Consider the following 19,665-nt stretch of genomic DNA (forward strand, 5'->3'; position numbering starts at 1 on the left):
TTGACAAAGATAACACAGAATCTTCACTTCCTCTCTCTCTTTGCTTAAATTAAATCCCCTTCCTGCACTAAAGCACTGTGAAGAACTGTTCCTTTCCTCATCATTTGTTACTTTTGGTTATATACGGAAAAAGAATATGCAGATGACTTTACTGTAACACACGTCGGGCAGAATATAAATGAAGCCGCCTCCGTCTGTGTATCATGGAGGGACCTTGAGGGGAAGCTGATTGTAATTAAACATTTCAGAGAAGCTAAACCTGCTAATGGGAGCGCTCACTGAAGTGTAGCCTCTCCTCTCTCCCGCTCCCTCCTTACCGTGGGATCTGCCGATTCAGCACTACACACTCGAAGGCATCTGAGAGCCAGTCTGCCAACAAGTCAGTGTATCATGCGTGCAACACACACTCGCACACGCGCACACACAGTGACTAATCACAGGGCTGAGTTTGTGTCACGTTGTTGTGTCACCTGATTTGGAGGACAGCACTTTGCAGCTATTTGCGTGTGCTGTATTGTTTAGCCCTTGTCTCTGATTAAAAAAGTGGATAATTATTATTAGTTGCTAATTACTGTGTCATGTTTTGATTCAAGAACAGCATGAAAAATCGAGGGATTAGCAGACAAACTCCCAGTTAATTTCTCACCTTTTATTACACCTAAAAGTTGTACCAACCTTGTGTCTCTGCTTTGGCGCCAGTTGGCACCGCGGCATCGTGTTTTCTGCGAGCGGCTTGCCAGGCTGTCGGGTTGTTCGGGGAGATTTGTAAAGCGTGAGTGAAACTGGAGTGACACACCCCATAAAAGCTCTATTGTGCTGCTCTTTAATGCATGTCGGGTCCCAGACTGAGGTCAGGGCCGGCTTAGCGAAGAGGAACAGTATGGGAGTGACCCTCCGCTGCTCACACGCGACCTCCTGCAGACTCGCACATACACAAACATTGAATGATACGCACAGAAACGCACACAGCAGGCCATATTGTGCTCGTGCTGTAGCACCGGATAATATATAACCTGTGCATGGCAGCATAGATCCCTATAGCTACCAGCATCGATTCCTTGGAGAATTAGTGTTTTCTCAATCTGCTATAGGGCATAAAATCTCCAGAGGGAGACCAAGAATAGCAGCACTGTTGACACCTCATACAACACACCTGTTAGCTCACAGCTTCTATTGCCACAGGTTTAATTAGTGTGCTGTTTTTATGTGCGTCAGCAAGGTCAGGTTGTTATGTTTTCCTCCCTCTCTGTCTCTTATCTTGAAAAGTTAGAATTGAATTTGTTTGAAATATGGTTGACAGATGGCTCTAATTCCAATAATCAGTTAATTAGATTTTTTGCGATGATATGCATCATGGATTTCCCGTCTTATTTGATTACCACGTTCCAGCCATAAATATTATGCCGCATTCAAGGACTGGAAGGAGGATCTGACATCCTAGACTTCTAAACCAGCTGCTGGGTATTGTCTGATTCAAAAACAAGTCTTTTCATAAGAAAAAATAAGAAATTATGTTTTTTCGCCAGCTAATCACTAACTTTGCCTGTCTGTCGTTTGATGCTGGGCAGGTTGTGTACATTGAGTTTGATCAGAGTTTCTTTTGCTGATGCAAGTGGACCAAAACAGTTAGCTGAAAATGCAACAGAAGCTCACATTACATACAGTCATTTGATACTGTGTTACTATAAAAACATTGATTAGTGCAGCTCTAAGGTCATGTATAGAGGACATACACGATGTCTCTAATTTAGACCAAAACATGCTCATTTTCAATTTCACAATAAAAACACTCTGTGAGGTCCTTAAACCTGACATGTGGGAAGATTAATGTGCTCTGCTCCCGCATTCAAAACTCTTAATTCTCTTGGTTCTGACATTAAGGATTTAACATCCACCAGAGAGGTGGAGAGCAATCTCCTGACAGCTATTGATGTCAAGAAGCAGGGGCGACGGAGAGGCCAGAGTCTGTTTACAAGATGCTCACATCCGCTTGGGATTGCCTGACTTTGGGATGACCTCGGAGAGTGCTGCATTCGGCCTGTCTCGCTGTCAAACATATGCACACACTGGCAGATGTATACAAACCCACAGGAGCGCTCAGCCTCGTGCACACATGCAGCAGGACGACACGAAAAACAGGCGCCCACACGTTCTGAGACACATGTGGGAGACTGATGACTGCAGTATGTACACGCGTGTGCGCACAGACACACGTGTGCGCGTCAGCTGAGCAGCGCACTCTACTGGATTACTTTAACTCAGTTAGCTTTCATTGGTTTAGGGGGCTTTTTTGAAATATCACAGCTATTCTCAGCAGGCTCGCTGTAGACAGTACGGGGTCTTGTGCACCATTTTTAACGGCAAATTGGATTCCAGTGAGTTGCGTAGGTTCGTGTTTGGCTGATGGAGCATATCCAGATGCAGTATATTTAGACCGTATAGGCCTGCCGCAGGTGCTGCAAGGCAAAGATTGATCGTGCTTATAAAAATAGCACAGCACCGTAAATCATGGTGTAGCAGGAGCTTTAAAGGGAAACACTTGTGCATCAGAACGTGTCCTTGGATGGAGCAAAAAATTGAATTAGACGATAAAACGAAAGCGTGTGTCACTTATATGCATTCATTCAAGTGTGTGTGCTGTATTAATTAATTTATTGAAATGGATCACAGTCCAGATTGAGCACTCATTCATCCAGATCTCACTAATATAATCTGCCTCTAAACATTTCGGAGCGACTTATCTCTCTGAGCTCTCCCGCCGGGTGAGCGATATTTATTCTGTTGTGGTGGAGTCTTAGGCTCCTCTGTCAGGCCTGAGAAGGGGTTTATCTGCATCCAGCGGCTGCCGCAGCTCCTTTTGTGCTCCACTCCCCCCGCCAGCCCTCCATCCCGCCCCGTTTCGCTGGTCACACCACACTTCCTGTTAAATCCCATTACGAGAGCCAGACGCCGCTCCCTGCTCTGTGTTACAGTCTTACAGCAACATCATAAATAGGCCAAGCTGTTGCGTACAGATGCTGCTGAAAATACACTTGCTGTGTTCCCGCTCTTACTCATCCTCCACCCCAAAAATATGTTTCCCTCCCTCGCTCACATTGGGGGATTTTTTCTGGTGATGTCACTGTGCGATGTCGTCCAAGCGCCTGGTCCAAAAATGCCTCAGCGTCTTACGCAAACAGGCGTGTCGGAGCACACAATACTCTCCCTTTCCCATGTGAACACACCAGTTTTTTCCAAGGTTGTGTAGTGAGATGACTGCAGCATGTTTCTCCTTCAGCAGCAGCTTCACTGAACACGTTACCAATTGAACAATCTGCTTTTACTCACCTGTTGATTATATTTCCCCTGAGAACTGAAGTGACAGAATCTGTCCCACACCCACAAACACTACAGACGACTTGTGACACTTCACTAATTGTAAAGCAATGCTGGAAGTTATCGTTACACAAATGCACTGTCACACACACTATGCACATTCCTGATGTCATTATCTGAATGCTTCACACTTCATACACACCCTAACATGAATACAAACAGGCTTACACACACATTCCTCTAACCGGCTTTTCTGCTAATGATGTTCGAGCTGTAAAGGTTAGCTATGTAGTTTGTTGGACAAAGAGAAAGATCATCATTCACTGCCCTTTATGCATAAACAAACCAAAATAAACAGATAATCATTGTTTTGCTGACTGAATAAACAAACTAACCTGAAAGGACAACACAATTTCATACTGTTTTGCTTCATATTTGGCGGACCCTGCCATCTTTCTAGCTTCAGAATGACATAGTGTGCCTGTTTAACCTTAAACTCAAACCTGAACTTACCTGAACCGAAACTAACCCTAACTCCACACCAGGGATGAGAGGATGAGAGATTTAACTGCGGATAATATCCACACATGAGTAACTTGAAACAGCCTGTCATTTTTTTCAGTAGAGCACAGAAATGAGAGGAAACAAGAGAAAATAGAGATGATGTGTTTAAGGTCCCTGGCTGGACTTGAACCTCACATTTCATGATATAGACACCAAGGTGACCGCTTTGCATGTTTTCTTTTATGCAAATGTGATTTTTAGTCCGACCATTAAACTCCTGTGCTAACTCTAGCCCCCATTTTAGAATTAAAGCCAAAGCTCTAATCTACCTCAACTTCAACTTCTTAAACTTAATTATTCATTCTAATCTGAACCCTTAACTATAATCCTATTTCACCATAAATGAGGCCTTAGGTGGCTACAATGACCTCACTTTAACTGTCTCTCACACACACACACACACACACACACTATTATCTGCCCCCTGCACTTCAGACGTCCATCATGGGTGACCCGTGTGAGGCTACAAGCAGTCAGGACATGGATGTGAAAGAACAGAGGCGAGAGGATAAAGAGGAGAGAGTAAGGCCAAACAGAAAAGGGCGGGCTGTCCGTGATGGAGGTGCAGAAGAAGCCCAGAGAAACACAGGCTGTGTCAGTCAGTCAGTCAGTCAGTGAGTCAGTCAGGGCCCACAGCGCCTGGTTCATTCAGTCCCAGCAGGGTAACGACTGTGTAACTACAATCTTCTAATCCTGCAGGCTGGCAGAGCCCCAGGGGAGTAAAACCAGCCGCACCAGTACTACAGCCAGCTCCCACACCAGCTGCAGCTCCCCCTGCCAGCCTGCATGACTGCATGACTGACTGCCACTAACCCGGCCTAACAGACTGTGAGAGCGGTGCATTCAGATGATGATTAAGAGAGATGCCTGTGTGTTTGTGCCTCCATACTCTTTTGTGGCCACTGAGTGCAATTGTGTGTTAAAGTGGAAGAAATACAGCCACACAAAGGGCGCGTGTGTGTGTGTGTGTGTGCGTGCGTGTGTGTTGCAGATTGGGGTTTTAGCGCTGCAACAAACAGAGGCAGAGCTGCTCAGGAGGAAGAGATAATCTCAGTGGTTGAGTCAAATTTCAATATGTGGAGCAGCAGTCACAGTATACGGTGGCGTTTGACTGACTTTGATCAATTTCCTTTTTGATGAAGACATTGGCTGAAAAAAAAGTCTCTTCAATATTGAGTGAAATACAAATACGATTACAAGGTGTTGCTCACTTGTATTAAGTAGAAATAAATATTTTTTCAGAGACCAAAGCCTTCAAACCCAAGAATAAAAAAATCAGTTTAACCTTATATGAGATAAAACAGTTTTACATATATATTTTATTTATTTCAATATATCATACACATTTACATCATACACATAAGTAAAGTTTGACAGTACAATAGTTTGTATCTTACACACAAGAGACAGTCTGACAATTTCATAGATATTGCAAGCGTACTAGCAAACAAATACCAACAAATTAAAATGGAAAAATTACAAAAAACAAAGCAGGCATAAAAAGATTAAATGCATGCATATCTAATTTAAAAAATATGTATTTTTTTGTATATGGATAAATCAGAAAAACAGTACAGACAGCAACTCGACATTCACTGCATATCTGGAATCGTGGCGATATCCTGTTTCGAAAATGAATCATCCTAAACAAAGGAAATTAAAATATGGGTTATGTAGGCGCCTTGAAGTTTGTCGCAGATTGATTGCAAGAATTTTCTTGAAAGGTGTTATATCGAGATAAAAAAGCTTGTTCATTTCACGATATCGGGTTACTTTATCTTGTAATCTGAAGCGGAAACAGAAGGCTGATTTTTCAAAATGACGATGAAATTCAACGTGCGGAGATAACTTTGGTTTCCTTCAATTATGGAGAATTCAAAAAGGAGTGTTGGTTTTTTTTTTATATCACCAGATTCCGACCTTCAACATCACTGTGATGACTGAACAGTACAGTTACATACTTTTCCTTGCAGTCTGATGCGTTAATCAATAGTCGGTGCTCCTTGATCTGACAGTTTCATCTTAAATCAGTCTCTGCGGTTGCCAGCTTTGCAGGCTGCTCCTCATCTCTGATAAACGTCAGTAGTAATAAGGAAAGGAGGAAATAACCTTTTGTTTTGTGACAACGGGATAATTATCTCCAGATAGCAAAGCTTGTTTCTTCGAGATAAAAAATTAATTAGCTCCCCATTTTGAGATAACGGCATTATTAAAAAAAAAAAATCATTGCAAGCATGGCCACTCTCGGCTTCCATAGATTCCTCTTGTTGTGCTGTGTCGATTTTTAGCTGTCCACTGTGAGTCTGACGACCTTTTTAGAAGTGAGGGGCTGTGTCAGCGGAGTATTCTCTTGAGGATAATAAAAAGGAAAGACTAGAAATGGGATTGACTCACATGTGCACCGTTGGCAGTTCGCCACGCAGGAGGAGTGTCAAAGGGCGATGTGAGAGAGCAGCGGTCACTCAGGAGGAGGTTTAGTGTTTAGCTTTAAGGCGCTTCGGTATGGAGATATACACCACCTGTCACAGGGATCAAACCTGCAGTTATGACCTCTCTGCTGCGCTCTGTATCCCTCGTTGGTCTGTTTACGTGACCTCGCTCTGTGAGATGCTAATCTCATTGATGCTGCACTCACTGATTAGGATTGTTTGTGTATCCACTTAAACTAACTGTGAAATATTTTTATTTTTGGCTGTCTTTACATATTTTTGTGAAATGCTCTGAGTGGAATGCTTCCTGTTCTTGTTACACCGCCAACCTTACAAGAACTCAAGGTGTTTATTATCACTCTGCTAGTGAAGGCACACCCGTGAGAGATTGTTTTGCTGAGAGGCTCCAATACAGGAAATGATGAAGAAAGTAAAAATCAAAAAAGTTTAAAGAAATTACATAAAAGCAATCAACACAAGACACATACATGTCAAAATAGAGTGTAGTAGAAATTAAAATAAGCAAAAACAGGGTGTAAGTAGCAATTAAAGGTCAGAGGTCAGAGGTCAGACTGAGTCAGCAGGTCATTGGATCAGTGTTCTGTTGACTCCTTCGCTCTCTGATCACACTGTTGTCTCTCTGAACCTCAGACTGACTCTTGTATACAGTAAACAGGGATCCCTGGTTGAGGCGGTCGGGGGGTTCTGAGGAGCTTTGCACGAGATGCCGTCTAATCCGCTGTCTCCCCAGGGAGATTAGCTCTGTCACCCGGGCTGGGAATTAAACCACAACTGGTGTTGGAGATACTGACACAGACACAAAGCTGAGACTGGACCGGGGGGAAGGGGGAAGAGAGACGAGAGAGAGGGAGCATGGACGGGTGAGGATTCACACGTTGGTAAATAAGAAACCAGAGTAAACCTTGAATTACAGCGTGCCATCATCAAATAAAAACAATCATAGTTATAGTATATAGAGAGGATTCCTGAGGTCGAAGTGTGTTATGTGAACCGATCTGGATGCGCTGGGAGGAGGGATTAAAGGAAAAGATGAGTGCAAGTGCCAACAATGGCGGTGTGTCATTACCCTCACTCCTCTGACATGTGGCTAAAAAATTTATTTTGACAAGTTAAATACGGGCGTAAACAAATTTTTACTACGTTCCTTTGAAAGCAGACAATTTGTGCCATGGTGAGATCAAACAGCATGTCAGACACATCACGTAATCGATGCTCTGCAAAAAAAAAAAAAAAAAAAAAGACTCCCCGTACTTTCAACCTCTCCGCATTCAGCTCGTCGTGGACGGCTCCGGCACAGAGGTCGAGTTTGGATCAGATGCAGAAACTTCAAAAGAGACTGCAAAGGCAACGAGAGGGCAGATGAAGAAACTTGAAAGAAATCTGGTGATTTCTTCAGTAACACGCTGATGAAAGAAAATACAAATTAGAAAACACACCTCAGCAGAGAACTATGTAGTGAAGGTCTTCTGACCAGTAAAAGAAAGCTTCTTCAGCTTGTCTGAGGTAATAATTTTGTTCACTGTAAAAGAAATGTATTATCCGAAGCTCCGAGGTAAAACAGTCACAGAACTGGGCACAATGTTCTGTGAACGCGGCTGCCCACGGCTTCGTTATGTTCGTGTTTTGATGCCGTTTCTAAGCGGGCGCTCGTTTCTTCCTGTCGCAGAGCCAGCGACTGAGTCAAGGTCCGTCCCTGCTCCGAGCAAAACAGGTTCACCCTCACACTTTCCGTCCATCTGGCCATGAATGATTCACGCTGTCCTACTGGTCTATTTTAGTTGGCAACAGAGCTCGTACAGTGGAGCGTTCACTTTATATAAAGAAGAAACGAGAGAGGAGTAGAAGAGGACCATTGTGTCCTTAAACAGCAGCAGCTGAGACACTGATAAATAATATTCTGTTCACTGACTTCAGTCCTAACTGGGGGAAAATCAAACTGTGTTCAAAATACTTCGTTCATCTTTCAAGTGGTGATTTGAAGACTTACAAGCACAAAGACAGCAATTCCCAGTCAGCATCAAATGACATACATCATTTGATTCAGGAGAGCCTTACGTTTCAGTCTGGCTCATTTCAAGTCCCAATTTTACATTCGCTTTGTCTGAGAATGAATGAATTTACCAGGATGGTTTCAAATACGGCAGTCAAATTGTTTTGGGGTTTCTTAGATTGTATGTTTTACAGGGAAATCGAAGGAAGTTTAGTTTATTTATTATTTAAAAAGTTTTACTCTGATGTTTTAGACTTCCATTTAAATGTTTGTCTACTGACCTGTCCTATGCAAGATACAGCTATTTAGTATAATATTATTTATTCAGGGAAAAACAGATGTAATTCTAAACTTCATTTATGTAGATGGGTCCAAAACAGTTCAGATGGTTAACAGAAAAGACTATTAAATCATAACAAAGGACACTGAAGCAAAAGTGTTCTCAGAGAAACAGAGTAGCTTGGCTACAGCCGTCGTCCGTTGGCCTAGGGGAGGAAACTATGTGTTTCCTGGATGAATCAGTGCTGCAGAGCATGATGGCTTTGGCTGCGGAGCCCTGGAAAGTTCAAACAACTCCACTTGTCATGAATTTTAAAGCATATGAATAGGATTAGCAGTTCAAAAGTTATTAAAAATTTTAGAACATTCGCTATTTTTTGCTGTTTTTATTTCATTACTTCCATTCCCCTCCATGCTCTGGTGGAGGCCACTAGGCTGAAATATTGGTTGACACAACCAGAATAAATTCGTGAAATTGGGCTTTGTCAGCTTTGGGTGTTCAGCAGTTGGAACATATGACAACAACAAAAAAACTCTGGGAAGGAATATCTTCGCAAGGATTACTACTAGAGATAAAATACTGTCAATATTCAATTTTAAAATGATTTATTGACCAAAAACGCAAATATTCTCTGATTCTGACTCTTGAAGTGGGACAATTTACTGATTGTCTCAGTTTAATATCACTGATTGAATATCTACAGGTTAACAGGCTGTTGATCAGACATATTAAGACATCTGAAGAGGTCACCCTGTGCTCTTGGAAATGTTTTGATTTATTTAATACTGTAGACTTTGAAATGAATCCGAAACTAATCATTTGCTGCAGCCTCGGTAAAATGATCACAGATGATTTGCGGTAGCCCTGTTTTGGCATCTTATGAAGAAGGAGAACATTGAAATATGATTATGAGTCAGAAATATTAATATCAAGTTATGCTTCCTAGAAAGGAGCCCAGCTTAAGTGATCACCAGGACCTTTAAATAACTCTGGCATCAATCTGCTCCTGGAAAAAAGGTTCGCTGCATTTATAGAGGGGGATTTCTTCCCCTCCCTCCTGTCCTCATTTCCTCTCACTGCTTGTCCATTTTTTTTCCCCCCCTGCAAGCCGATGGTGAAAGAAATTGCACAGACTTGATAAAATGAATGATTTTATTAGTCGGTAAGACTAAGCTGGCGTGCTGTAGTCCCTGTTTTATCCGGGCTTTGCGTGCGATGCCTACAGTAGTATTAGCTACAGGACAGATTTCACCACTGGACAGGCAGATGCTTCCCCCCGGAGCGTTGTGGAAGCGCCATGTGTCACTGAATCTTAGCTGGGATACGACGTCCGTCGCGCCGAGCTCTGAATGGAATCGAATGGCGCCCTGCTGCATCATTCATCAAAAGACATCCTCATCGTCTGCCCTCTGAAGTTTCTCTCAACTCAATACTCACCCCAGATCATGTAAATCACATGTAGCATCTTTTTTCAGACACCAGACAGTTGTTATGTCATGTGATCTGCAATCTGCATTAGAGTAAATACTTCCTTGTTTGACTTAAGCGTTGACCCGATGATGAAAGTGTTATGTAAGACATCCGCATAGATTAATGCTGCTCTGGCTTCACATCAGGGAAGTTGATGCACATGTTCGCAGATTGCATCGGTGCTTCACTGTACCACCATCACTGTAACTGTTAGTTATTACAGATGTCTGTGTTAACACTGTCAGTGTGATGTATGGAAATATCAATGGCATCTTAAAACTGCAGAGATCTGCACTATTAAAGTCACAACGCATCTTTTATTGCTTTCATAAGTGTGTTGGTTGTTGGTTTATGTAACGTCTGTTTTCCTCCTGCAGCACCACTGAATGCTGGAGGAATGATGTATTATCAGTTAAGTGTCTATGATTACTTATGATTACAGCTTTTCTCTTTGTTCTTTCGCAGACTGCGCTGAGGAGACGAGGGAGCAGGGAAACATTTAAAGACAAGAAGTCCACAAGTCAGGTAAAAACAAATATGAAGATATTTTATTTATTTTATTTTCCTCTGAATTTAGAATCATGAAGCATTGTATGCTGCAGGCATTAAAGGACAAGTTTTAGGATATTATATTTTTTTGTCGACATATCCAGTGAAAAGACCAAAACCAACAACAAATTGATTAAAGCTGCAACGGTTAGTCGATTGAAAGCAAATTAATCGTGCCTATTTCGGTAATTGATTAATTGTTTCAGTATTTTTTCCAACAAAAATAGCAAACTTTGCTGGCTCCAATGAGGAGTCTTTGGGTCTTGGACTGTTGGTTGGACAAAAGAAACGATTTCAGTCACTTTGAGGAAAACTTGACTCTCACCATTTTTGACATTTTTTAGACAAAAACATGAATCGCTGAAATCATGAAAATAACTGGTAGATTAATTCATAATGAAAATAGCTGTTGGTTGCAGCCCAACCGTAGTTTGTTTTGAATAAATCCCAAATGCATCATCCTGCTGCTGTATATTCTCACTAGAACACCAGATGTGTATTACTTCGCTGCTGAAAATAGTCCCCAACAAACGCACCGTTCACTCCTTTAAATTTTTAAGTCTACGGTTCCGAGCTGTTGTTGGCAATTTCTGTATTTAAGCTTTTTTTAAATTAAACTATATTGTTGTGACACTTTTTTTTACTAAATACGTCTTGAGTTTGGGGCTGAGGGCCACATTGTTGGTTTTGAGTTTTCCTGGGATTTGTTTTTCAGTAGTTAATTAGTGTAATTATTGTGTATTCAGTCCATGTGTGCTCCTTCGCTTGTTCTCAGTTCACCTGTTGGGGTCCTTGTGTCACTTCTGCCCTTTCACATCCGTTCCCCAGTCTTGTTTTGTCCCTTGTGTCTGCCTGCATTGCTCATCATGTGTCTTGAGTGTCCTTGGCTTTGTTGTATTTCTCTTTAGATTTTTTAATTTGCCTCAGTCTCCTTTTTGTCTGTTTTCTTGCCTGCCATTGATGTTTGGATGTCATATTCACATTGTCAAAGCTTCCCTTTTGTTTTTCCACCCACCTGTCTCTGTATCTGCATTTGGGTCCTCAACTTTCGCTCAACTTCGCACCCTTTCAATTTTCTAGGAGGACAGTGCAGACCTCCGGTGCCAGCTCCAGTTTGCCAAAGAGGAATCCGGCCTGATGAGAAAAAAGATGGCAAAGCTGGGCCGGGAGAAGGACGAGCTGGAGCAGGAGCTGCAGAAGTACAAATCTGTGTACGGGGATGTGGACAGTCCACTCCCCCTGGCTGAGTGCTCTGGTGGTGGTCCTCACACCACCCGAGAGGCTGAGCTGCGATTACGGCTCAAGCTGGTGGAGGAAGAGGCCAACATCCTGGGTAGAAAGATCGTGGAGCTGGAGGTGGAGAACCGCAGCCTGCGGTCGGAGAATGAAGACATCCGCTGTCAGTACGAAAGAGACTGCTTCGGGCGGGAACCCTTCTCCAGCATGCCCTCGTCACCGTACGGTGGCGATGCACTGGAGTCGGCAAGTGAGCTACGACGTCATCTTCAATTTGTGGAGGAGGAAGCAGAGCTGCTGCGCCGCTCCATCTCAGAGATTGAGGACCACAACAGGCAGCTGACATCTGAACTCAATCGCTTTAAGTTCGGCCCCAGCAGCAGCTCCGGGCTTGTTGGCGAGGAGGGCAGTGAGGGAGGATTATTTAAACCTGGTAATGGGGGAAATAGTAACAGCTCCAGTGGCGGGATAATGATGGAGGAGCTCAAATCAGCTAGGATGCAGATAAATGAGCTGAGTGGGAAGGTGATGAAGCTGCAGTACGAGAACCGAGTTCTCATGTCCAACGTCCAGCGCTGCGACCTGGCTGCACACCTGGGCCTGCGCACCGGCAGCCCTCGAGACAGCGACGCAGAAAGTGACACAGGCCGGCGAGAGGCCGCAGAGGAAGAGGAGGCAGGGCGACTTCTTCTCCTCCACCCGAAGAGGGAGGGTCCTATTGGGGGCGAAAGCGACTCTGAAGACATGTTTGAGAAAACAACCACCACCTCAGGGTTCGGGAGCATCAAACCCTCAGATGGGAGTGAGCTCAGCGCCACTGAACTGGCCAACCGCAGGAGGGAAGAACGGGAGTCGTTCAGCAACGTGAAACGTGAGGCAGAGAGGCTCGGGAAGACGGTGGACCGTCTGATCACGGACACTGACAGTCTGATATTTGAGGGCAGGCTGCTGGTGACGACAGGAGAGAGCCTGGAAGGTGGGGCGGCGTCTGGAAACAAACCAGACACCCAAGTCCTGGACACCATCAACACACGCATGAAGGCTTTTCGCACCGAGCTGCACATCTTCATGGAGAAGCTGGACCACGTCGGGGAGGGCCTGAGAGAAAGGACAGACGATCTGTCACCCATGCCAAACCTCACAGAGTCCAGCAGCTTCCTGTCCTCAGTCACCTCCATGTCCCGTGACTCTCCCATTGGCACCTTTGGAAGAGACCTGGTGACTGACTTCCAGGTAAGTTCAAGGAACAGACCTCCTGTGATCTTTTGGTGATCTTTCTGCACACGTTTTCTTTCTGTTGCTGTTTTGTTCTTTTGCAAAAAGAGAAATATCAATATTAAGGGAGAAGGCCTGTCCAAAAAAATCAATACTTCCGATTTTGTTTAGACCATTGCAAACAAGATGTTCCTGCATAAGAACATTGATTAGCATGTAACCTCAAAAGCATCCCACCTGGTTCTCCAGTTGATATCAAGCTGACGAAAAAAGTCAAAACCAAAACCAGATGGCTTCATAGCTTTAGATCAGCAGCAGATAAAAACATTTAGTCTACAGAATCATGTAACGCAGCAGGCAGGATCCAGATGTGTACAGCAGATAGCCACGAGAAAACCCACTGGTGTATTTGTAAATGTGAGAATTCATTTAGGTTTGATGTAAATGGCCCGAAGTGTGCAGTCATTAGTCATTAGCCCCATCTGAGGCCAAAATAAACTAAATGAGATCCTAAGTCAGCAAAAAAAATCAGCTCTAGTTAAAGACAGAGGCAGCGCCGTGCATCTCTAGCAGAACACATACAACCACAGTCTCCCCCGTCGATGGGAGTCTCATTAGGCTGTAGGACAACGTAGCTTTAAGGACAGGTTCGGATTTTTTTCAAGGCTATCTTAATGCAATATTCACATTCCCATATGTACTTTCAGAGAGTCATAGGTCGCTATAATCATTCCTCCTCTTAATGGTGGCAGCAGTGAAACTTCACTGTAAGAAGTAGGGGAGAAAATTCAGTCCATTATAGGGGAATTCCCCCTGAAGTGTCACTTCAGTTGGGGCAAAAAAATGCAAGTAATCTGATAGTGTGGAGATGGAAAGAAGTTTATCAGACCTCTGTAGCCTGCTTTTCATCTCTGCTCGAGGTTAGCGACTTGAGGCTACATTACGAGCACTTTCGAAGGTCGAGTCGCTTTGTGGGTAATGTGGGCACCAGATTTTATTAAGGAAGAGGCAACAAAATCACGAGAATAAATGTTGGCAATGTAAGTCCCTGCAAACCACCGATAAGTTGAAACTTTATTTTAGCCCTGTGCTCGTGCTCTGGCTTGGTTTAAGCACAGAACAGACTCAAAAGTTTAGGCTCAAAATACCTGTGTTGGTCGCCACAAACATGGTTAGCGATGTCCCGAGGTCCAACTAAAAAAACACCTGCTTTTGGTGCACTCCGCTTACTGTAAAAAGTAGCTGTCTTTGTCACCACAAACACTGCTGGGTTATGGAATCAACAAAGCAGCATGTAAAGACAGCACATTGGACTTTGACAAACTGGGATAAGTGGTCTTCACCATTTTCATGGAGAAAATGGTTAGTTGCAGCCAAAGTTTAAATGTGAGGATGTGTTTTTATAGAGGGAGGATTTTGAAATTTCTTACAGTGGAGTTGTGCAACAACAGGTGGGGAGATGTCACCTGTCAGATGGAAACACAGGTGTCTTAAGGGCGAGTTCAGGGCGGACAGACGCCTCCTGTGGTGCAGAAGGGCAAAAGGGACCTTGAATTTCAGGATGAATACAGACCGTGAAATTGGGGTCTCGAGATCCTTTTGACTTTTTAAACCGGAGATGTCAAAAGAGTTACCGCAGGGACAGCTGGTTCACGATGAACAAGTGTTGAGGCCTCTTTTTGATCCTTTTTTCTTTCATTGTAAAGCAGAGTTCACCAGGCGTCGGATTTTGTGAGTTCAGATCAGACCAACGACAGGTTAGATAAGGAGTTCCCAAACTGTTTTCTCTTTGAGCACCAAAACTGAAACTTAATCGTTGACCTTGGGCCAAAAGCAAACACTGATTATGTATTATGTAGTATTGTTCTGCAATGTTAAGATGCAAAACGGTACTAGGATCCTACGCGCCTGTTATTGATGACAACCTGCTCAAAGTGTGACTGCCATCCACCCTCAGATTATGAAAAATAATTGGTAACTCAGGCCATTATGATGCAGTGTTTGCGTGTTTCTCTCATTCCAGTCGGATTCGACGTGAGCGTGTTTTGGATGATGTTGTCACTTTCACAATAATTTCAGATTAAAGCCAACATCTTCATTTGAAGTTTCTATCAGCTCCAAAGGCTGAGAACAGTTTCATGAACAGTGATTTATATTGAGATATTTAATCCAATTTAATAAGCTAACCTCGTCTTGGTCCAACTTTGGCCCACTAGCCCCAGCCATGGGTTAGCTCGACTTGAAAAAATCCGAACCTATCATCTAAATCCTCAAGATGACATTCAGTGCCAGCACAGGGTGACATAGCAGGCCCCCCCCAACCCGCTCCAACATGAGCCACCCAGCTCTACCACATTGGCACCACCACCACCGCCCCCCCCCCCCCCCCCCCCCGCCCCGCCGACCACCACCATCGCTTCCTGCTGCTGCCACATCCACATCTGCATCTCCATGCACATCCTCATGGCCAGCAGCCCTGCCTGCCTCCTCCTCCTCCTCCTCCTCCTCCTCCCTGCACTCACTGTCTGCAGCTGCCCTGCTTCCAGTCAGCCAGGGCCGAGGGAGGGTGCTGTGGAGGGTGCTTGAGAGGGTGCTTGGTGTGAATGGAGTAAGTACTAAAGGAGATGTAGCAGCTTCTTCCATTTGGCTCGAATCAAAGTGTTGCATGATGATGTTCAGAAAATATTTCTCTCTTTACAGCTTCGCTACACCGTGCTACCATTTGTGCGACTCATTAAGGCACATAAATGGTGTAGCCGTTGTGTTTGCACAACGTGTCATCACGCGCGCACACACACACACACACAGACAAACGTGGGATTGGTTGCTCCATGGTGTTGCCAAGGAGACGAACCATAAAAATGTGTGCGCTGTCTAAAATAACCTCAGTTCAATAAAAAGAGAGTGTAAACCAGAGTTGCATGGCGATGTGTGAGAGAACCTCGCTGGCTGGCTTCCTGCTTTCTGTTCTTGTTTTATTGCAGCTCAGTCAACATGTCAACACACTGTGTACTCCTCCAAAGCAGGTTCATTATCTCTATGCTGCATGATCGGGCAGACATCTTGGATTTCTTCTCTAATCAGCCAGACTGTCGTACGGAATAATACAAACAGCTCTTCAAACATTTCTCACTTCAAGCGCCCGGGCTGCTTTGTAGAGATTTAGAGTGAGGCTGCCTCCATACTTCATTCTATCCAATGACTTGTTTCTGCTTTGCTCCTCCGCCTATAGGACTCGCTGGTTAGTCTGGGTGAAGCTGGGTGGATTAGTGAAAGCTAACCACTGCACTAACACCTCACACCTGTTCAGATCAATAAGGCCTCCGTCCATTGAGAGTTGTTGAGGATGATTAAATGGTAGAATAGCAGAGCTTCAAATGTCATAGACGAAGAGTCAGGTGTACAGTGAAGGTACAATATATAAAACACATTTTGAAAAATTAATATATGTACAGAAGAGCATTCACCAGAGAAAAAAGTGGGTGTGGAAAATGTTTTTCTTTTTAGTAGATTTCATATCTTTCATTTTAAAATACGGCGCCTGAGATTAGTGCTGCAACGATGATGGAACGATCAAAATCTGAGTCAAAAAACAGTGTCACGATTAAAATGTGTAAATTTGTTTCAAAATCACGTGAGCATCGTTAACTTAGGTTGTATTGTAATTCATCCCGATAAAATGTCTTTATTTTACAGTTACTGCCTTTCAAAATAGAAATGATACAGTGACTAAAAATATACAAAAAGTCGTGTCGGGATGCAGTTTTAGTAAAAATGAAACTAAGAACATCCATTATTCAAGTGTTTTGCCCTTGAGGGGATTACAGAGCTCCGTTTCCTGCTTTTCGCCGTTCGTTTACTGCAAATTGCACTGAAACCAAACTCTTAACTCAAAGCTTTTTTGATAAATAAAATGACATGATATCCCTTTTTTGAGAGTAAGAACAGAAACACTGAATGAACCTGAGCCTTTATGGTTACAAACCCTGATCATGATTAATAGTGACATCGGTTAATAACTGCATTCTGCTTGAGATGATTATAAGTATCCCTCCTTCCTACAATTACTCGTAATCACTTTATGTTGTCTCATTACACAGACCGTCAGACCATCGAGTATAATTGTAATTGTATAGTTGTAATTGAGTTCTTTAAAATCTGATAACAGTAGAGATAACTTTCCTGAAATAAAGGTATATGTATGAGATGTAAATATTTGAATACAAGATATTTGTCTTGTTTTATTATCCTTTTATGATCCTCAGACCATCAAGTATCATTTGGATCTTAGAATTATGAGATTGTTATAATATCGTATGTAAAAACAAGATAAGATACATCTTAATATGGGAAAATACTTTTTAGTACAAGATGCTTATCTAACGGTTTTTGTATCTTTAAATTATGAGATATAAATCTTGTAATTATCTTGTAAAGTGTGCAAAATGTTATTTTTCTCTTTTGTATCTGTATGGAAATTGTGTCCAGTTTTTATATCAAAACGCAACACTTTTAAGTTTTAATACATTTTTTATTTGCTTTATTTGTGTTTTTTCATTATTATATAAACATTCACATCCTCAGACCATCAATCAAAAGAGCTTTACAAGATAATTATGACATCAAAATATTAATACGAGATGATAGTTTTTCATAAGTAAGAGAGGGTTAATCTTGAAATAACAATTTCTGTGTTGTGTTCAGTACATTATTTTTCTTTTGATTACCTTGTAGAGTGTTACAAATATTGTCTCATAATTATGTATTCTGTATCTGTATGATTATGAGTTAGCATGTCGTCTTCATGGCAAAACTCGTATCATCAACTTGTTGACCACTTTATTTTTTATTATTTTATTAAAGCTGCTACAAAGAACTTTAAATTTGGGAGATTCTGGTGCCCCCAGTGGACAAAGCAAAACAACGGTTTCTTCTTCAGCACTCCTCCACTAATTTTTTGTTTTTATTTAATGACTTATCTGACCAAGATAAGTCATTGGTCAGTGTTGAAGTGAGACTATTTAACAAAAAAACTCCAAAAACTCCTTGTAGAACATTTAGTGACATTTTGATTCTCACACCATCAGGTAAAACTCAAATGCTCGGCTCTTGTGATAACGTGGAAGTTCTGTAAATACAGAATTAGAGTTTCTAATCATTTCAAGGTATAAAGTCATAATGATGAGAATATGCCCTCAGTTTTTTTCCTCCGGTGAATGTTAAGCACTTCTGTAGAAAGCGTCTTTGAGCACCTGTGTAGCATCATAGCGTTTAGTTCCTGCTAGCTCGGAAAAATCCTCACTGACAGAAATAAAATGTGGGCCCAGCTAACAAACGGGGGCAGCTAGCATGGCGCTGTCTTAAAGCTCAACTGAAGCCTCACATTCCTCCAGTGTATTTGAAATGCTGTAATGTGTGAAGACAATGTGCATCAGACGGACTCGAGACGCAGCAGCCTTTCCTTAGCCGACTGCTTCTACAACACACACGGCTGTGCACCGGCATGTGTTGACAACCTTTGGCGTGCTAGCTCTCGCTCTGCAGTTTGCCGTGGTATCTCTCAGCTGTTGGTTTTGGACTCATGTATCCCTCATTGCATGCGCTTCATAACAAGTGTTTTGCATTCTTTTCCCCCCCGATTCCCTCTCTTTGTTCCTCTTTGTGTTCCCGCCAGATGTTTCAGCCCATGATTTTGTTCATCCTCATTCTCGTTCTCTTCTCATCTCTGTCATACGCCGTCATCTTTAAGTTGGTCTTTCTCTTCGCGCTTTTCTTCGTACTCTAGTCCGTTTGTTCTTCTCCACAACGTGTAGTCTGTTAGTTAATTTCCCCCTCTCTGCTTATATTCTTTACCCATTTTCTGTTTTATTTTTGTTTGTTTTGTCCCCGCACCCCCGCTTTCTTTCCTCGTCCCCCCCACCCCGTTTCTTGTCTTCTGTCTGTTTTTATCCACAATCCACCTCACACATCTCCCCCCACCTCCACAATCACTACCTGCACCCCTGTATCCCGCACCTGTCACCCATCCTCCCCCTAACCCCTTTACACCCACACCGTCCTCACCCCCTTCCCTTCCCTCCCCCTTCCCCACCCCACGTCACTCACAGTCCGGTCAGAGGGATGAGCTGGAGTGGCGTCTAGGACAGGAGCGAGGCGTGGAGCCCCAGAGCCAGAGCCAGGGTGGGGGCCAGGCCCAGAGCAGGGGAGCCACGGGACTCACTAGGTACCACAGGCCCCTGGCTTTAAGAGCAGAGGTCAGTGCCTCCTCCCTCCTCCATCTCCCTTCTACCTGTGGGACTGAGTTGACACTGGCTCCACCATGAGCCCCGTACACGGGCCTTCCGTAGACCTGGACTCTATTTCCAGTCACTTAAATTGAATAAAAAAACAAATCTGGTTTGGCTTCTTCTCTGTAGAGCGACTTGCCCTCGTAAACGCCCTGCACGGCCTGTAGACGCTCCAAAACATGTCAATTCTATTTATTAGTTTTGCATAAGAGACGTAAGATGAATCCAGGCAAATATATAATCCATATTCATGCTGTCACGGCTGCATTTATAAAGTTGTCAGATCATAGAGTAAATGTTGGTACGGAA

The 19,665-nt window shown here is 43.2% G+C and overlaps 1 protein-coding gene across 9 annotated transcripts in view; it reads left to right on the forward strand.

Annotated features, from left to right (window-relative positions):
* Positions 1-19,665, forward strand: part of mtcl1 (microtubule crosslinking factor 1) — a 77,108-nt gene that overhangs the window by 25,592 nt on the left and 31,851 nt on the right. For all 9 annotated transcript variants that reach the window (XR_003982160.1, XR_003982162.1, XR_003982161.1 and 6 more), the window contains exons 4-6: positions 10,535-10,594; positions 11,699-13,087; positions 19,177-19,323. Coding sequence is in view for 6 of the 9 variants with exons in the window: in XM_030403222.1 (XP_030259082.1) it covers positions 10,535-10,594; positions 11,699-13,087; positions 19,177-19,323 (1,596 nt within the window). In the remaining 3 variants the exon portion in view is untranslated. The remainder of the gene's footprint in view (positions 1-10,534; positions 10,595-11,698; positions 13,088-19,176; positions 19,324-19,665) is intronic.

This window comes from Sparus aurata, chromosome 21, assembly GCF_900880675.1.
Source record: "Sparus aurata chromosome 21, fSpaAur1.1, whole genome shotgun sequence".
NCBI lineage: Eukaryota > Metazoa > Chordata > Actinopteri > Spariformes > Sparidae > Sparus > Sparus aurata.